This window comes from Aotus nancymaae, unplaced genomic scaffold (assembly GCF_030222135.1).
Source record: "Aotus nancymaae isolate 86718 unplaced genomic scaffold, 86718_ANA_hifiasm-v0.15.2.pri h1tg000059l, whole genome shotgun sequence".
In the NCBI taxonomy this organism is placed as follows: domain Eukaryota; kingdom Metazoa; phylum Chordata; class Mammalia; order Primates; family Aotidae; genus Aotus; species Aotus nancymaae.
The window spans coordinates 13,657,160-13,672,691 of NW_026988473.1; the positions used below are offsets into that span (position 1 = coordinate 13,657,160).

General features: G+C 40.3%; 2 protein-coding genes across 2 annotated transcripts in view; both read right to left on the reverse strand.

The window, feature by feature from the left end:
- The window catches only part of LOC105713383 (olfactory receptor 5D13-like), a 76,407-nt gene extending 69,101 nt beyond the window's left edge, over positions 1-7,306 (reverse strand). Inside the window, exon 1 of the mRNA XM_012447087.3 lies at positions 7,162-7,306. The gene's annotated coding sequence lies outside the window, so the exon portion shown is untranslated. The remainder of the gene's footprint in view (positions 1-7,161) is intronic.
- Positions 7,307-13,954: 6,648 nt separating this feature from the next.
- LOC105717443 (olfactory receptor 4C3) lies at positions 13,955-14,969 on the reverse strand. Its single transcript, XM_012452647.3, has one exon. The coding sequence runs from the start codon at positions 14,886-14,888 to the stop codon at positions 13,980-13,982; it is 909 nt and encodes a 302-aa protein (XP_012308070.2). The 5' UTR covers positions 14,889-14,969; the 3' UTR covers positions 13,955-13,979.
- Positions 14,970-15,532: the final 563 nt, after the last annotated feature.

Below are 15,532 nucleotides of genomic sequence, written 5' to 3' on the forward strand. Positions count from 1 at the left end.
AGCTCCCCAATTCTTGGGGGAGTCCCACTAGTTCTCCAGTGCAGGATTCCACCCTAAGGTCATCAGACATCCCTCCCCTTCAGCCAATGAGGTCCAGCCTATACCTCCTGCTGCTTGAGGAAATGAGCCCAACAGTACCACCAGGAGTGAGGCCCCATATCACCCCCTAAAATTGAACCTGTGTCCATTGCAAGAGGTAGCTGACAGAGATAGGGGAACAATCAGAGTACATGTGACTGACTTGACTTTATGCAAGGAAAAATTTGGCCAATTTTTGGAGGACCCAGGGAAGTTTATAGAGGAGTTTGTTAAGTTGACCATATATTTTGACTCATCTTGGCAAGATCTGCAACTATTATAGTCCACCTGCTTTACCATAAGAAAGAAACAAAGGATTCTGGGTACCGCCCATGAATATGCAGATGGAGTAGCTGCTTTTAACAGAAGCCATGCCATTCACCACGTGGAGGGAGATGCAGTTCCAGACCTGGACCCTCAGTGGCATTGCCAGAGAGGTTCCCAAGATTTCAAATGCAGAAATCACATGGTAACTTATTTAACAGAAGGTATGGAAAAGTGTGTGATTAAACCAGTTAATTATGACGAGGTTAGAGAAGTAACTTTGGGGAAGGAAGAACATCCTGCTCTGTTTCAGGACAGTACAGCTGAGACACTCAGGAAATAGACTAATGCAAACCCAGACTCCTGGGAAGGGCGAGTTCTTCTAGGTATCCATTTTATTACTTGATCTGCCCTTGACTTAGAAGGAAACTACAAAAGGCAGAAATGGGACCTCAAACACCCAAGAGCCAACTCTTAAACATGGCCTTTGGAGTTTGCAACAATAGGGACAGGGCAGAGGAAGTGAAAAAAAAAAATTTTTTTTTGTTAAATTTTTTTCAAAAATTAAAAAAAAAAATTTTTTTAAGCAAATTTGCAACAATTGTTAATGGCTGTCTTAAACCATGTGCCTCCTCAGGGTTACGTATTCTGAGAAAGTGTCATGAAATCAGCCTCTGGGATGCCCAGGTGAGAGTCCCTGACTTGCTGTCCCCTGCTGTCCCCTTGTTTTCTGTAAGCAAAAGGGCCACTGGGAAAGGGATTTCCTCAGGCTCTGGAGAACGCTTTGGCCGCCCACACTCATAATGGCTGAGAAAACAGAGAATGGAGGGGGCCCAAAGTTGTCCATGGTTCCCACTGGACACTCTGCCATCTCCACAGAGGAGGCTTGGATAACCCTTGATGTGGTAGGTAAGAAGACCGAGTTCTTACCAAATACAGGAGCCTCTTTCTAGGTTCTGACCCATTTCTCAGGGCCAATGTCTTCGTGCTCTTATACCATAACAGAGATTGATATCCAAGAATTAGGAGATTCACCCACTGCCTCGGTTGCAATGTGCCGGACCATTGGTTTTAAACTTGAGTGCCCTATGACTTTACTGGGAAGAGACTTACATTCCCAATGACAGGCCACAGTTCAATTTGAGGAGCATTATGATAAGGCAATAGGCCAGGCAGGTGCACTGCTCCTGGCTCTAAGTACATACCTTAATACCGATAGATACATAAGAGAGCTCCCTTCCACTGAATGTTACTTCTCAAGTAGACCCCTCTGGGAAACAGAAGTTGCTGGTAAAGCTGTTAATGTACCCCCAGTCCAGGTTACCATGAAGCCCAATGCTGGTTACCCATGGAAGAAACAATATCCTTGGGACCTGAAGCACAATCAGGCATACAACCCCTGATAGCGAAGTTTCTAAAGTATAAACTACAACAACCCTGGCAGTCTCCATGTACCACCCCCATCCTGTCTGCAAAAAAAAAGAAAATGGGGAATACAGATTTGTTTAAGACCTGAGGACAGTTAATGAGGCAGTAGTCCCTGTCTACCCAATAGTTCCTAACCCTTACACAATATTGACCCAAATCCCTGAAGATGCTAATTGGTTCACAGCGGTAGATTTAAACGATGCTTTCTTTTGCATACCTTTATGCCCAGACTCCCAGTATATTTTGCTTTTGAATGGACTGATCCAGACCCTCATGCTATATCTTAGTTTACCTGGACTGTCTTTCCCCCAAGGTCTTAAGGAAAGTCCTCATCTCTTTGGGAATGCATTGGCAAAAGAATTAAAGGAATTATAAACAATGGATTCATTTTATAATATATAGATAACCTATTAATTTCCAGCCCTACTAGGGAATACTCTGATAAAAATACAATTCAGGTCCTTAATCTGGGGAGAAAACAAGGGTATTGGGTATCCCTTCCCCAACCACAAGGCCCAGATATCTGTTCAAAATGTTAACTATGTGGACTACATGTTCCCTCCTGGGACAAGGATTGTAACCCAGAAATAAAGAGAGACCATCCTGGCACTCCAGCCCCTTCAGACTAAGAAATATTAAGAACCTTTGCGGAAATGACTGGATTATGCTGGATTTGCATTCCTGGGTTTGGGCTCATAGCAAAACCACTCTATGAAGCTCTAAAAGGGAATGATCATGAGCCTTTGAACTGGGATGGAACCTGCCAACAGGCATTTCTAACCTTAAAAGAAGAAATGGGCACAGCCCCTGCTTTGGGGCTGTCAAACTTAGAAAAAACTTTCACCCTCTATGTGGCTGAAAAACAAGGGACAACTTTGGGTGTTCTAACTCAAAGTCTCAGGAATAATCCTAGACCAGTGGCTTCTCTAAAGAGCTGGAACAGGTGGTAGCTGAATGGCCAGCATTCTTGCATGGCCACCACCACTTTATTGGTAGAAGAAGCCAGTAGGTTCACCTTGGAGCACTAGTTAGATGTTATGACCTCCCCATCAAGTACAGGAGGTTCTAGAGTCAAAAGGACATCGATGGCTAATAGGGGACCAGTTACTTAAATATCAGGCCCTGCTGCTTGACACCCCCAGATGTTACCCCTAAGGTACGTTAAGTTTTAAACCCTGCTACCCTGTTCACAGACTCCACATACCAAGAAACAGATCCCCAATTCATCCACTCCTATGTGAAAACCATAGAACAGACCTACTCTAGCAGATCTGACCTTAAAGATGAGCCCCTGATAGCTTTGCTGTTTTGTGGCCTGTAGACAGGAGTAGCTTTATTCATAAGGGAGTAGTAAAGAAGGCAGGTAATGCTATGGTTAGCCAATAAGAAGTTACTAAGGCCAAAGCGTTACCAGCCCAGACTTCTGCTCAAAAAGTGGAATTAATCGCTCTAATCAGAGCCCTCCAACTGGGAAAAGACTTAAGAGTCAATATATTACTGATTCTAAATATGGGTTCCTGATTCTCCATGCTTATGATGCCTTGTAGAAAGAAAGAGGACTATTAACAGCTAAGAGGGCTCCCCATAAAACATCACTCTGAGATCTTGGAACTTTTAGAAACTGTCCAACTCCCAAAAGAAACAGCAGTTATTCATTGTAGGGTACATAAAAAGGGAAACATGTCTGTTGTTAGAGGAAATGCTCTGGCAAACAGAGCCGCCAAGGCCGCCGCTACAAGAAGATCAGGACCACTGGCCACTGCACTAATGCCTGATGCTCCACCCATGTCAGCAGAACCATACTATACACCTGAGGAAATTAAATGAACAGAACAGAAAGGCTTACAAAACGGTCCCTCGTCGTAGTTGCTAGAAAACAATAAACTTTCTCCCCAAGGCTAAGCAATGGAAAATCATTAAACATTTTCTTTTTTTCATTTCTTTGGTTTTGCTTTGGTCGCCCAGGCTGGAGTGCAGTGCAGTGATCTCAGCTCACTGCAACCTCCCCCTCCCAGGTTCAAGCGATTCTCCTGCCTCAGCCTCCCAAATAGCTGGGACTACAGGCACACGCCACCATGCCCGGCTAATTTTGTATTTTTAGTAGAGACAGGGGTTTCACCATGTTGCCCAGGCTGGTCTCGAACCCCTGACCTCAGGTGATCCACCTACCTCGGCCTCCCAAAGTGCTGAGATTACAGGCATGAGCCACCACACCGGCCCATTAAGCATTATCATAACTCCTCACATTTGGGATGGAATTCCCTCTTCAAATTGGTTTCCCAAATATTCTTGGAGAAGAGACTCTTCCAGACTGAAAAGGGGGTCACCAGGGCCTGTGAACTATGTGCCCATAACCCAGGAAGTCACCAACTCAAACCTTTATAACATCAAGGAACATACCCTGGGGAAGACTGGCAAATAGATTTCACTCAGACCACCTTACAGAGGACTACAATATTTGCTAGTACTTATAGCCACTTTCACCAGGTGGATAGAAGCTTTTCCCGCAAGAACAGAAAAAGTATTGGAAGGGTCCAAATTTTTACTTAAAGAATTTCATCCCAAGGTTTGGATTACCAAAAAGCTTGCAAAGTGGCAATGGACCCTCTTCATAGCTAAGGTGACCCCGCAGGTTTCCTCAGCCTTGGGCATTACCTGTCATCTTCATTCCTCCTGGAGGCTTCAATCCTTTGCTAAGGTAGAAAGAGCCAACCATGTTTTTAAAAAGACATTAGCAAAACTCTGTCGGGAGACCTCAGAGGCCTGAGTTTTTCTCCAATCCATAGCCCTCTTGTGCATAAGGAGGGCTCCAAGAGGACTCTAAAACTTAGTCCATTTGAAATAATCTACGGAGGCCGGGCGCGGTGGCTCACGCCTGTAATCCCAGTACTTTGGGAGGCCGAGGCAGGCGGATCACGAGGTCAAGAGATTGAGACCATCCTGGCCAACATGGTGAAACCCCGTCTCTACTAAAAAATGCAAAAATTGGCTGGACGTGGTGGCACACGCCTGTAATCCCAGCTACTCAGGAGGCTGAGGCAGGAGAATTGATTGAACCCGGGAGGTGGAGATTGCAGTGAGCCGAGATTATGCCACTGCACTCCAGACTGGCGCCTGGTGACAGAGCAAGACTCTGTCTTAAAAATAAATAAATAAATAACCTATGGGAGGCCCTTTTTAACTTCAGATTTCCTGTTTGATGAGGAGACACCTAGAACACTTGCTCACTCCTACTATCAACTTAGGCCAGTTTCAAAAGGCCTTTCAAAAATATGGAAATAAAGTATTTCTCCTTCCCTCAAAGGAAAAGAATACTCCCCTCTTTAATCTGGAGACTTAGTCTTACTAAAAACTTGTAAAGAAGGCTCCCCCAAGGATCTATTACAACCAAAATGGAAGGCCCCCTATCAGGTGCTGTTAAATATTCCCCTCCCCTGCTGCTATGAAACTTTGGGGAGTCACTAATTGGGTACACCTGGATAGAATTAAACCTATTTTCTCATGAGTCCCTGCAGGTGCAAGAGAAGAACACCATGGCCTACACTTGTGAACCCCTAGAAGATTTAAAGCTGTTGTTTCACAAACACACAGACAAGTAACATGACGAGGAGAAGGATGTGCAGTAATAAACCACACCTGTTGTTCTTATGTTAACAATTCAGGGTTAGTTGAACTGCAAGTTCAACAACTTCCACCCTTCTGCAACTCTTTAAGGAGTATATAATCTCTGAGCGGGGAATGAGGTAGATCAGCAGGACTTGTGTTCCAAGCACCAGTCACAACTCCACCCATCATGCAGCTGGTCAAAGCCCCAATTTGGGGGTTTGCCTGCATCAGAATGGTTAAATCAAGCTAATTAACATATGCATTAGCTCACGTAGTTATCTTTTTGCGATGAAAATACTTAAAATCTACCCTCTTAGCATTTTTTAAGAATACAAGATATTGTTATTTACTATAGTCCACCATGCTGTACAATAGATTTTTTGAACTTATTCCTCCCATCTAACTGAAATTTTGTATCCTTTGACCTACACCATGAAGGCAGCGAATCTGTGACGTTAAGTTATTTCTGTGCTTACTTTTTTCTCTTGAGACGGAGTCTCGCTGTTTCCCAGGCTATGCAGGGTTGCTATCGCGGCTCACTACAGCCTCCACCTCCTGGGTTCAAGCAATTCTCTGCCTCCCGAGTAGCTGGGATTACAGGCACATGCCACCACGCCTGGCTAATTTTTGTATTTTTAGTAGAGACAGGGTTTCACCAACTTGGCCAGGCTGGTCTTGAGCTCCTGACCTCATGATCCACCGTCCTCAGCCTCCCAAAGTGCTGGGATTACAGGCATGAGCCACCACGCCCAGTCTGTGCTTACTTTTTTTAAGCCTTAAAGCATAGAATTTACCTCTGTCTAAAAGGTTTCATTATTTGAACATAATTGTGACCCTACTCACAGAAAGGTGTGAGTACCAACAAAACAATGATATAGTATTTAAAATTATGGTTATTTTTGAGTGTTTACTATGTGCAAAGTATTTATATTCTTTCTATTATTTGTGGATAATTTTCATTGCAGCCCAATAAACACAATAACCTTGATATTCCCATTTCATAAATTAAGAAACCAAGAGACAGAAGGTTAATTATAATGTTCAAAGGTAACTAGCTAAAATTTGGCTTAAAAATGAATTTGGGTCTAGGTCTGCACAACCCAAACCCTCATGCATTGCCAAATTCTATTCTGCTTCCACTTAATATAAATAAACAAGTTAATTTGTCTTAAATTTCTTACATTTACATTGAAATTGTTTTCTTGAAATTCTTTGACCTTCTTTTTTTTTAATAAATTTTATTGTGCGTATCACTTTTTGAACTAATTTGCAGGTGAACTAGTTTTCAAAGACAGATCAGGCTGAAAATGTGTCTGCAAAGAACCAGCTAGTGACTTGTCAGTAATATATAATAACTCCATAAATGTTTTGATTCACACATATCAGGAAACGTCTTTGAAATTAACTCTTTTTCTCCACCTGCACCACTCTGTACATGAAGGAACAGCCCATAACTTATACAGTGATACTTTCCTCTGATAAATAACAAAAGAAAAAATTAGCAAATATTTTTATATGCGCATGCATTCATTTTGCTCTTGTTCATTAAAACAAAATTCCACTTAAGGGAAAGGCATTCAAGAGAAGTGAAAAAGAATGATTTTTTTTAAGTAGCTTGCCAGTGGCCGCCTAACAATCAGTTGCGGAATAAAAATCTCAAACACAGGTCTCCCCTTTTTACTTGACCAGTATATTTCCCACAGTACTTAACATTCAGAGGATCACATTATTTCTAACCTTTATTCTTCTGTTACCCTTTTCTCACTGGCAAGGAAGGAAACTCACATTTATCAGGCTCCTATCGAGGGAATGTGTTAACTTTTCTTCCCGAGTCCACAAGCGAGTGGTTTCAAAGACAAGAACTTTCCAGCGACATGCCTGACCTGCCTTCTTTCACGACCCCATCCGGGATCTTAGAGGTCTTTGCCTAACTTTCCAGCCACCGGAAGTAGACTGCCCAGGTGAGCTGCTTTTGTTTAGAAAGCCTGCGAAAAGCTATGGGAGGACTGTGGGTCCAACAACCAATCAGATGTCAAAGTCAATAAATCAATCACTCTAGAAGAAGTTAAGAAGAGCTCCTCTCATTGGAAGAACTTGAATGGGCGGGAGTAACTCCCAGATTTAAAAACCCCCCTGTCCCTCACCTGTGCTGACTCCGCCTCTGGATCCCTTCCCATGACATAGAGGGAATTCCCTCTCTTTCTCTCCCTGCTTCTCTTTCTCTCTCTCTCAATCCCTGCCTAATAAATCGCTTTTCTGAAAAACTCTTTGGGTCCGATATTTACTTGAACGATATCATGGCTTCCGGGGTCTCCTCCCTATTCTTGGATCAGTGAGAGCCCAAGGACCTAGAAAAAAACACATTCGATTGGGAAACAGTGAGTTCCTCCCTTCCCCCAGTAACACTATCACCTGCCCAACACTGTGTTCTTCTTACACGCTTTCCTTTTACAAAGGCATGACCTAAGGAATAAAATATCTATTTATAGATGAAACAGAGCATCAGATAAATTTATTTGCCTATGATTACTTGTAAGCTGAACAAATAAGTAATTTAGCCCTGGAGTGTAGTTTCCACCTTTTAGGTTAGCAGAGGCTTAACCAAGTGTACAGATTAAGCTGAAGTTATGACAAAAAAAACAAACAAACAAACAATAATTGGGAAGTGAAGAGGTCTTGGAGGTAATGTCATGGGAGGGGTCATGCGGACCAATGGAAAGACTGACCTTGAATAGGAGGATAAGTCAGAGTAATTGGCAGTGAAAGTAAGGGCATAGGGAATCCATGGGACCAGGAGAGGGACACCAGCACAATATCTTTATTTTGACTTCATCTAGAGAAAAATCTAGTCTGGGCGTGGTTGCACATGCTTGTAATCCCAGCACTTTCAGAGGCCGAGGCGGGCAGATCACGAGGTTAGGAGATCGAGTGCATCCTGGCCAACATAGTGAAACCCCATCTCTACTAAAAATACATAACATTAGCCAGGTGTGGTGGCGTGTGTCTGTAGTCCCAGCTACTTGGGAGGCTGAGGCAGAAGAATCACTTGAATCTGGGAGGTGGAGGTTGCAGTGAGCCGAGATCGGGCCACTGCACTCCAGCCTGGGCAAGAGCAAGACTCCATCTCAAAAAGAAAAAGAAAAAGAAAAATCTAAGTTGTCTCATTTAGAGATTTTAAAAATACATAAAAAATACAAAGAAGAGAAAAAACAAGTGCTGTTTTCTTATAATCAATAAGCAACAACTTTTAAGTCTAACATAACTGTTTTATGGGGTTTCTTTCCATTTTTAATTACACAAAGTCACTTGCTGATATATTGTGCTTATTAAATTAGGATATAAAAAGTAGAAGTAAAAGACCCCCTTCTCTTCTACTTCTCATGACAAAAAAACGCTATTATCTGCCTTCATACACACAAATACATACTCACACATGCACAAAGAAAATATTATTGGTGTTCAGTGGTTTTTTCTATTAACGTTATACTAGACGCATCATTTTCAACTTACTCTACACTCAACACTGTTTTTCAGATTGATCTGTATTAACAAATAAAAATACAGTTCATTTCTTTTAACTGCTGTACAGTAACCCATTATACACCATGGTTGCTTAAGCAATCCCCTAGTTGATTACGTCTATGTTTTACTACAAACAATTCTATGGTGAAAATCCTTGTACATGTTCCCATGTGTGAATTCATGAAATTCTTAGGTGTTAAGTAGAAATACCTAAATTAGGTGTTCTCTAAATAGATACCTATGAGTGAATCAAATGGTTTGTACTCATTTTTAACAAATACCATCAAAGAGCTTTCCATGCTGACTATGCCACCATCAGTGTATGACAGAGCTGCCACTTCCCATCTCTGGCCACACTTGATATTGTCAAGTGCTTTAGTATTTGCCAAGATAATATGTGAAAATTGATTCTTTTTTTGTTTGTTTGTTTGTTTTTCTTGAGACAAAGTCTCGCTCTGTCATCCAGGCTGGAGTGCAGTGGCGCAATCTCGGCTCACTGCAACCTCCGCCTCCCGTGTTCAAGCGATTCTCCTGTCTCAGCCTCCTGAGTAGCTGAGACTACAGGCACAAGCCACCACAACCGGCTAATTTTTATATTTTTAGTAGAGAAGGGGTTTCGCCATGTTGGTCAGGCTGGTCTTGAACTCCAGACCTCGTGATCCTCCCGCCTCAGCCTCCCAAAGTGCTGGGATTACAGGCGTGAGCCACCGCACCCGGCCCAAAAATTGATTCTTATTGTTACTATAATTGGCATTTCCCCGATTACCACCAAATTTGAGCATATTTAAAATGTTTGTATAAACAGTAAATTTTTTGTTTATACATTTACCTATTTGTCTATTGGTTATTTAACTTTTTCTTCTTATACTGTAGCAGTGCTTTTTATATTCTGATTCTCTGGCTACATGTTGCAAATACCTTCTCCCAGGCAGTGACTGATCTTTTGACTTTGTTTATGATGTCTTCTTATCATTCAAAAGCAATTTATTTATTACATGGCCAAATTTATTGATCCAAATTTTATCTTTCATTTCAGAAAGCTTTCTCTGGCCTAGATCATGAATATAGTCTCAAATAATATCTTCTATTAATTTTTAAAAAGAAATGTTTGAGTCTAATTTAATGTTAAAAGCTTCAAGTGGCTTAACATTTTCTTACAGGACTGAGGCCAGTACACTGTATCCTGAAAGCACATGCTGTTTCTGTGACTGTAATTCACTTTTCACCCCTCACATTTTTAGTTGACTCATCCGACTCCTTTTACTCATACTTCAAAATCTAGTGAAATATAGCCTCTTGCATGTAATACTCCTTGATCCACTCAAACAGTGTTGAACACCTTTTACTCATCTCCTATACCTGGCTCATACACTATTGTTGCATTCACCACATTGTGAAATCATTTCCATGCCAAGATTCGACTCTTGCTTCCAAAATACCCCGTAATTGATGACTGCCCTACTGTGTCTTCTTGCTTCTAACTTATGAAAGAGCTTATTCCTCTAGAATGAGAATGTTCTTTTCTACTTTTGTTCCTAACTCTGACTCCACTAAGTTTTTCTTCCCTAAAGATGCACTCTTAGATGTGTAAAAATATTTGATTAAAAGAATATCTGTTGCAGTGTTCTTTATAATAGCAAAAACTAGAACCAATCTAAATTCATCAATAGGGGTTCAGTTAAATAAATTTAGTAAAGCTATACAATAAATACTAAACAGTCATCCATACTGATGTCACAGAAAAAATTTACATTATGTAGATATATATCACAGGCATAAATTGAAATATGAAAATCAGATTAAACAAATCTGATATTTGTTTAATCTGATTTAAACAAATAAAATATTATCCCATATATAATGTATCACATATATTTATGTCATATATATACCATATGATATACTGTATATAGAGGGGAAGGGAAATAGAGACGAAAAGGGAGGAAGAAGAGAAAGGGGGAGGAAAAGAGAAGAAAAAGATGATGAGGACTAGAAGAATATCTACCAAAATGTTGATAGTGATTATCTCTAATGGGCTTATAGCTGGATTTATACATGTGTGTTGGAGGATGTATGTTGACCATCTTTATTTTCTTATTTTCTAAATTTTCTAAAACAAATACGGATTATGAAGGAAAAACATTTTATAGGGTCTCTAAAATAAATGATACAACTACCTTTATAAACAAGATTAGTAATAATTTTTAATTACTAGAAAACAACTCAGAATATTTACCCATGTATTTAATTTAGCAAGTTGATATTTTTCAAAAATAAGCAATATTTGTAACTTAATGGGGATGTTGTTCTTCATAATTTGGACAATAAAAATAAGGGTGCACTAATATTAGTCCTTTTGCTATTTGATATTTTAATACTGAAAATCAGGGTACCTTTAAATTACAACTAAAATAAGTTTGCTTTTCTAAAAAGCCTTTTGAGATAAAATCATAGCAAGCTGGTCAAAAGAAAGGCTATTTTTTAGTGATCCTCATCATGATTTCATATTTCTTAGTTAATTAAATAATATTTTTATCATCTAACAGCAGAAATGAATGGGTACAGAATTCAAGGTCTCAGCTATAGCTAGCTTTTCTTAATTAGCTTCCCAAAATTTGACAAAGTGAAAGAAGACAATATTTCTTTTGCTAAAAATTCTGCAATTGTCGTTTTCATTACAGTTATGGGGATAAGAAGAGAAATATTTCCTAATAATCTCCCAAATGTGGTGGAAACTAATTTCTTGGAGACTAATTTTGCACTTTTTGTGACTTTTTTACTTTTATTTTAGATTCAGGGGTACATGTGCAGGTTTGTTAAATAGGTGTCATGGGGTTTGGTGTACAGATTATTTTGTCGCCCAGGTAATAAGCATAGCATAATACCCAATGGGTGGTTTTTCGATCCTCACCCACCTTCCTCCCTCTACTAGGCCCTGGTGTCTGTTGTCCCCTCCTTTGTGGCCATGTGTATTGAGTGTTTAGCTCTCATTTATAAGTAAGAATGTGCAGTTTTGGTTTTTCATTCCTGCGCTAGTTCACTTAGGATGATGGCCTCTTGGATATTAATTTTGAATATTTCTTCTTATAACAGAGAAATTTCTTTTCATATGAATTTCTAGTTTGTTTTTGCTTAGTGTAAAAAGTGAATATGTTGTAATAGGAGGAATTACAGGCTATTTGTCAAACCAAGGGTAAGTTTAATATAAATTATGGGAGCCTGCAATCTTAAAAGGTGAAGCTTTGGAAGGGATATGGTGAGAGTTTGTAAAACCCGGACAAAGATGGAATGAAAACAGACCTACATTTTAGATTCCAGAGTTTGAAATGAGAAGGCTTAGGAAAAATAAAAATATATGCCATGATGTATTACTCGACCAAAAAAAATTACTCTAAGGGCAGCATGTATTTCAAGCCTAAAAGAGATAGAAAAACAAAAGAAAGCAATTTCTTTATAGAAGGTTAGGAAAGGGTTGAGGGAGACACAGTAATATCAAATAAGCATGTTGAGAGTTTACCGTGTGCCAGAAACTCCATTAAGAACTTTGGAGAGATTAATAAGTGTTCCAATAACACTTTCAGATGTGTATTATCATTACCTTTTATTTCACCAGCTTTATTGAGGTATATAGGTGACACCTTAAAAAAGAAAGGGTTCTGTCATTTGCAGCAAGGTAGATAGACCTGGAAGACATTATGCTAAGTGAAGTAAGTCAGACACAGAGAGGCAAGTACTGCATAATCTCACTTATATGTGGAATCTAAAATATCTTTACTTTTATTTTAAAGACAGGCATCAGAGGTTTGTAGAAATCTCACCACTTTACTCAAGGTCATGCCACTAGTAAGCATAGAAAATAAGATTCAATACTATGCAGCCATAAAAAGGAACGAGATCATGTCCTTTGCAGGGACATGGATGGAGCTGGAAGCCATTATCCTCAGCAAACTAACGCAGGAACAGAAAACCAAACACCGCAAATTCTCACTTATAAGTGGGAGCTGAACAATGAGAACAGGTGGATACAGGAAGAGGAACAACACTCATTGGAGCCTGTCAGGGGAGGGTTGGGAGGGAAGAGCATTAGAGAAAACAGCTAATGCATGCTGGGCTTAATAGCTAGGGGAGGGGTTGATAGGTGCAGCAAACCATCATGGCACATGTTTACCTATATACCAAACTGCACGTCCTGCACATGTACCCCAGAACTTGTAAAAAAGAAAGAAAATAAGAATCAAACTCAGAATGCTCTGTCTCCAGAGCCAAACTCCTAACCTCTCTGCTATAGTGTAGCAGCGGTATTGCTAATGTCACACAGAGTGACGAGAAGAAACAGAAGCCAGGCCTGGATGCAGAAGAGCCTGCTATATATGGCTAAGTGTTAAGTAACATTTTGCCTCGTGTTTCTACAACTTAGTTAATTATTACAGAGGCTCAAATGATGTCAACATGAATTGCTACTTAAAGATCTAGATGATGGATCAAAATTTGGTTTAGGCATTTCAAAACTAGATCATCTTGATTAATTGACTAACCACATCAGTAAACAGAGTTTTTGATTTCTAAAATAGGACATACCATGTATATTTCATATTATAATTAAATTATGCAATTCAAGTGAAAATAATAGACAATAAAAGTCAATGAAGGCTGGGCATGGTGACTCACACCTGTAATCCCAGCACTTTGGAAGGCCTAGGTAGGCAGATCACCTGAGGCCAGGAGTTTGAGACCAGCTTAGCCAACATGGAAAAACTCCATCTCTACTAAAAATACAAAAATTAGTGGGCAGTGGTGACTGGTGCCTGTAATCGCAGCTACTCGGGAGGCTGTGGCACAAGAATCACTTGAACCTGGGAGGCAGAGGTTGCAATGAGCCAACATTGTGCCACTACACACCAGTCTGGGTGATGAAGTGAGACTCCATCTCAAAGAAAAAAAATGTCAGTGAAGATGAAATAATGCTTAAGATGGAATACGATGATACATGATACAAAAAAGTAAGCCTTGGTTTGTTTCACTTACAAAACTAAAGTCATTTTTATTTCCTGCTTTACCACTCGTTATCCACCTGCAATTTCTTACCATGTAAAGAGCTTTCTCATGGCATTTTTAACCTCTTCATTTCTCAGGGTATAAATGAGTGGATTCAACATAGGTGTCAGAATACCATAAGACAATGCCATGCTTTTGTCTATAGATAAAGTAGAAAATTGATGCATGTAAGTAAATATACAGGGCACAAAGAACAAAGCAACAACAGTGAAGTGGGCTCCACAAGTGGAGAGGGCTTTGCGTCTCCCATCTGCACTATGGGACCTCAAGGAGTACAGGATGACAATGTAGGAGGCAGCCAGCATGAGGAAGTTCAACAGGCAGATGACACCACTGTTGGCAACCACCAGCAGACCGATGGCATACGTGTTGGTGCAGGCAAGTTCCAGCAAAGGGTACAAGTCACAGACAAAGTGATTGATCACATTGGGCCCACAGAAGGGCAACCAAAGGACCAGGAGGAGCTGAATCAATGAATGCAGGAAGCCCCCAAGCCAAGCCACCCCTACCAGCACGGCACAGAGATGCCTAGTCATGATGGTAGTATAGTGCAGGGGCTTACAGATGGCCACATAGCGGTCATAGGCCATCACTGTGAGCAGAATGATCTCAACACCTCCCAGAAAATGAGTTCCAAAGAGCTGAGCCATGCAGCCCTTATAAGAGATGGTTCTCCCCTCATACAAGGAGTCAGCAATGAGTTTAGGAGCCATAGAAGAAGAATAACAGGTGTCAATAAAAGATAGGTTAGCCAGGAAAAAATACATGGGGGAAGCCAGGGTGGGGCTGCAGGTGATAGTTACCACAATGAGCATGTTGCCACAAACCGTGACCACATAGATCATCAGAAAGATCACAAAGAGAACTCTCTGTACCTCTGAGTTCTGTGAGAGTCCCAGCATGAAAAATTCTGTGATATTGTGTGGTATTTCCATAGATTCCAAGTTCACTGAGAATGCAGGTGCAGTATTGCCTATAAAGACACAGAGAATTGCATGGGGGGAACATTGCAAGTTTTTCTTTAACATACCCTTTATGTGTTTTAACCCACTTCTGTTCCAAAATTCTTATACAAATTTAATCTGCTGACCACAAATTGTAAGCATATGTATATCTGTTAACTTGAGCATCACGAGGCATTACATATCTCAATTATTAGATGAAAATAATAACTTAATTATCTAAATTTGCATTTTTTGTGGCGGCTGGGATTGAACATTTAACAGACATTTATTTTCTAATTCAAACTGGAATAAATCTCCAATCACTTTCAGCACAGATAAGATCGCACTTGAGAAAACCAAGAAGAATTAGGACCTCCTGAAGTCTCTGCATATATGGTCCACACTTTAAATTAAAGCTTTCTTCTTGGAGTTTGCAGCGAGCTTGGTTATACTTTTTGTCGGTTTTCCCAATGGTAATACAAATTGATTACCTAAATTGAAACTAAAGCAGGATTGGGAGAAACTGACTTGGTTGTGGCTGGAGACTTACCAAATTCTCTACTTCTCCACTTTCTCGTTTACTGCATCCACACGCTGTCAACGGCGTCATACCTAGGAAGACAACTTAACTTTCT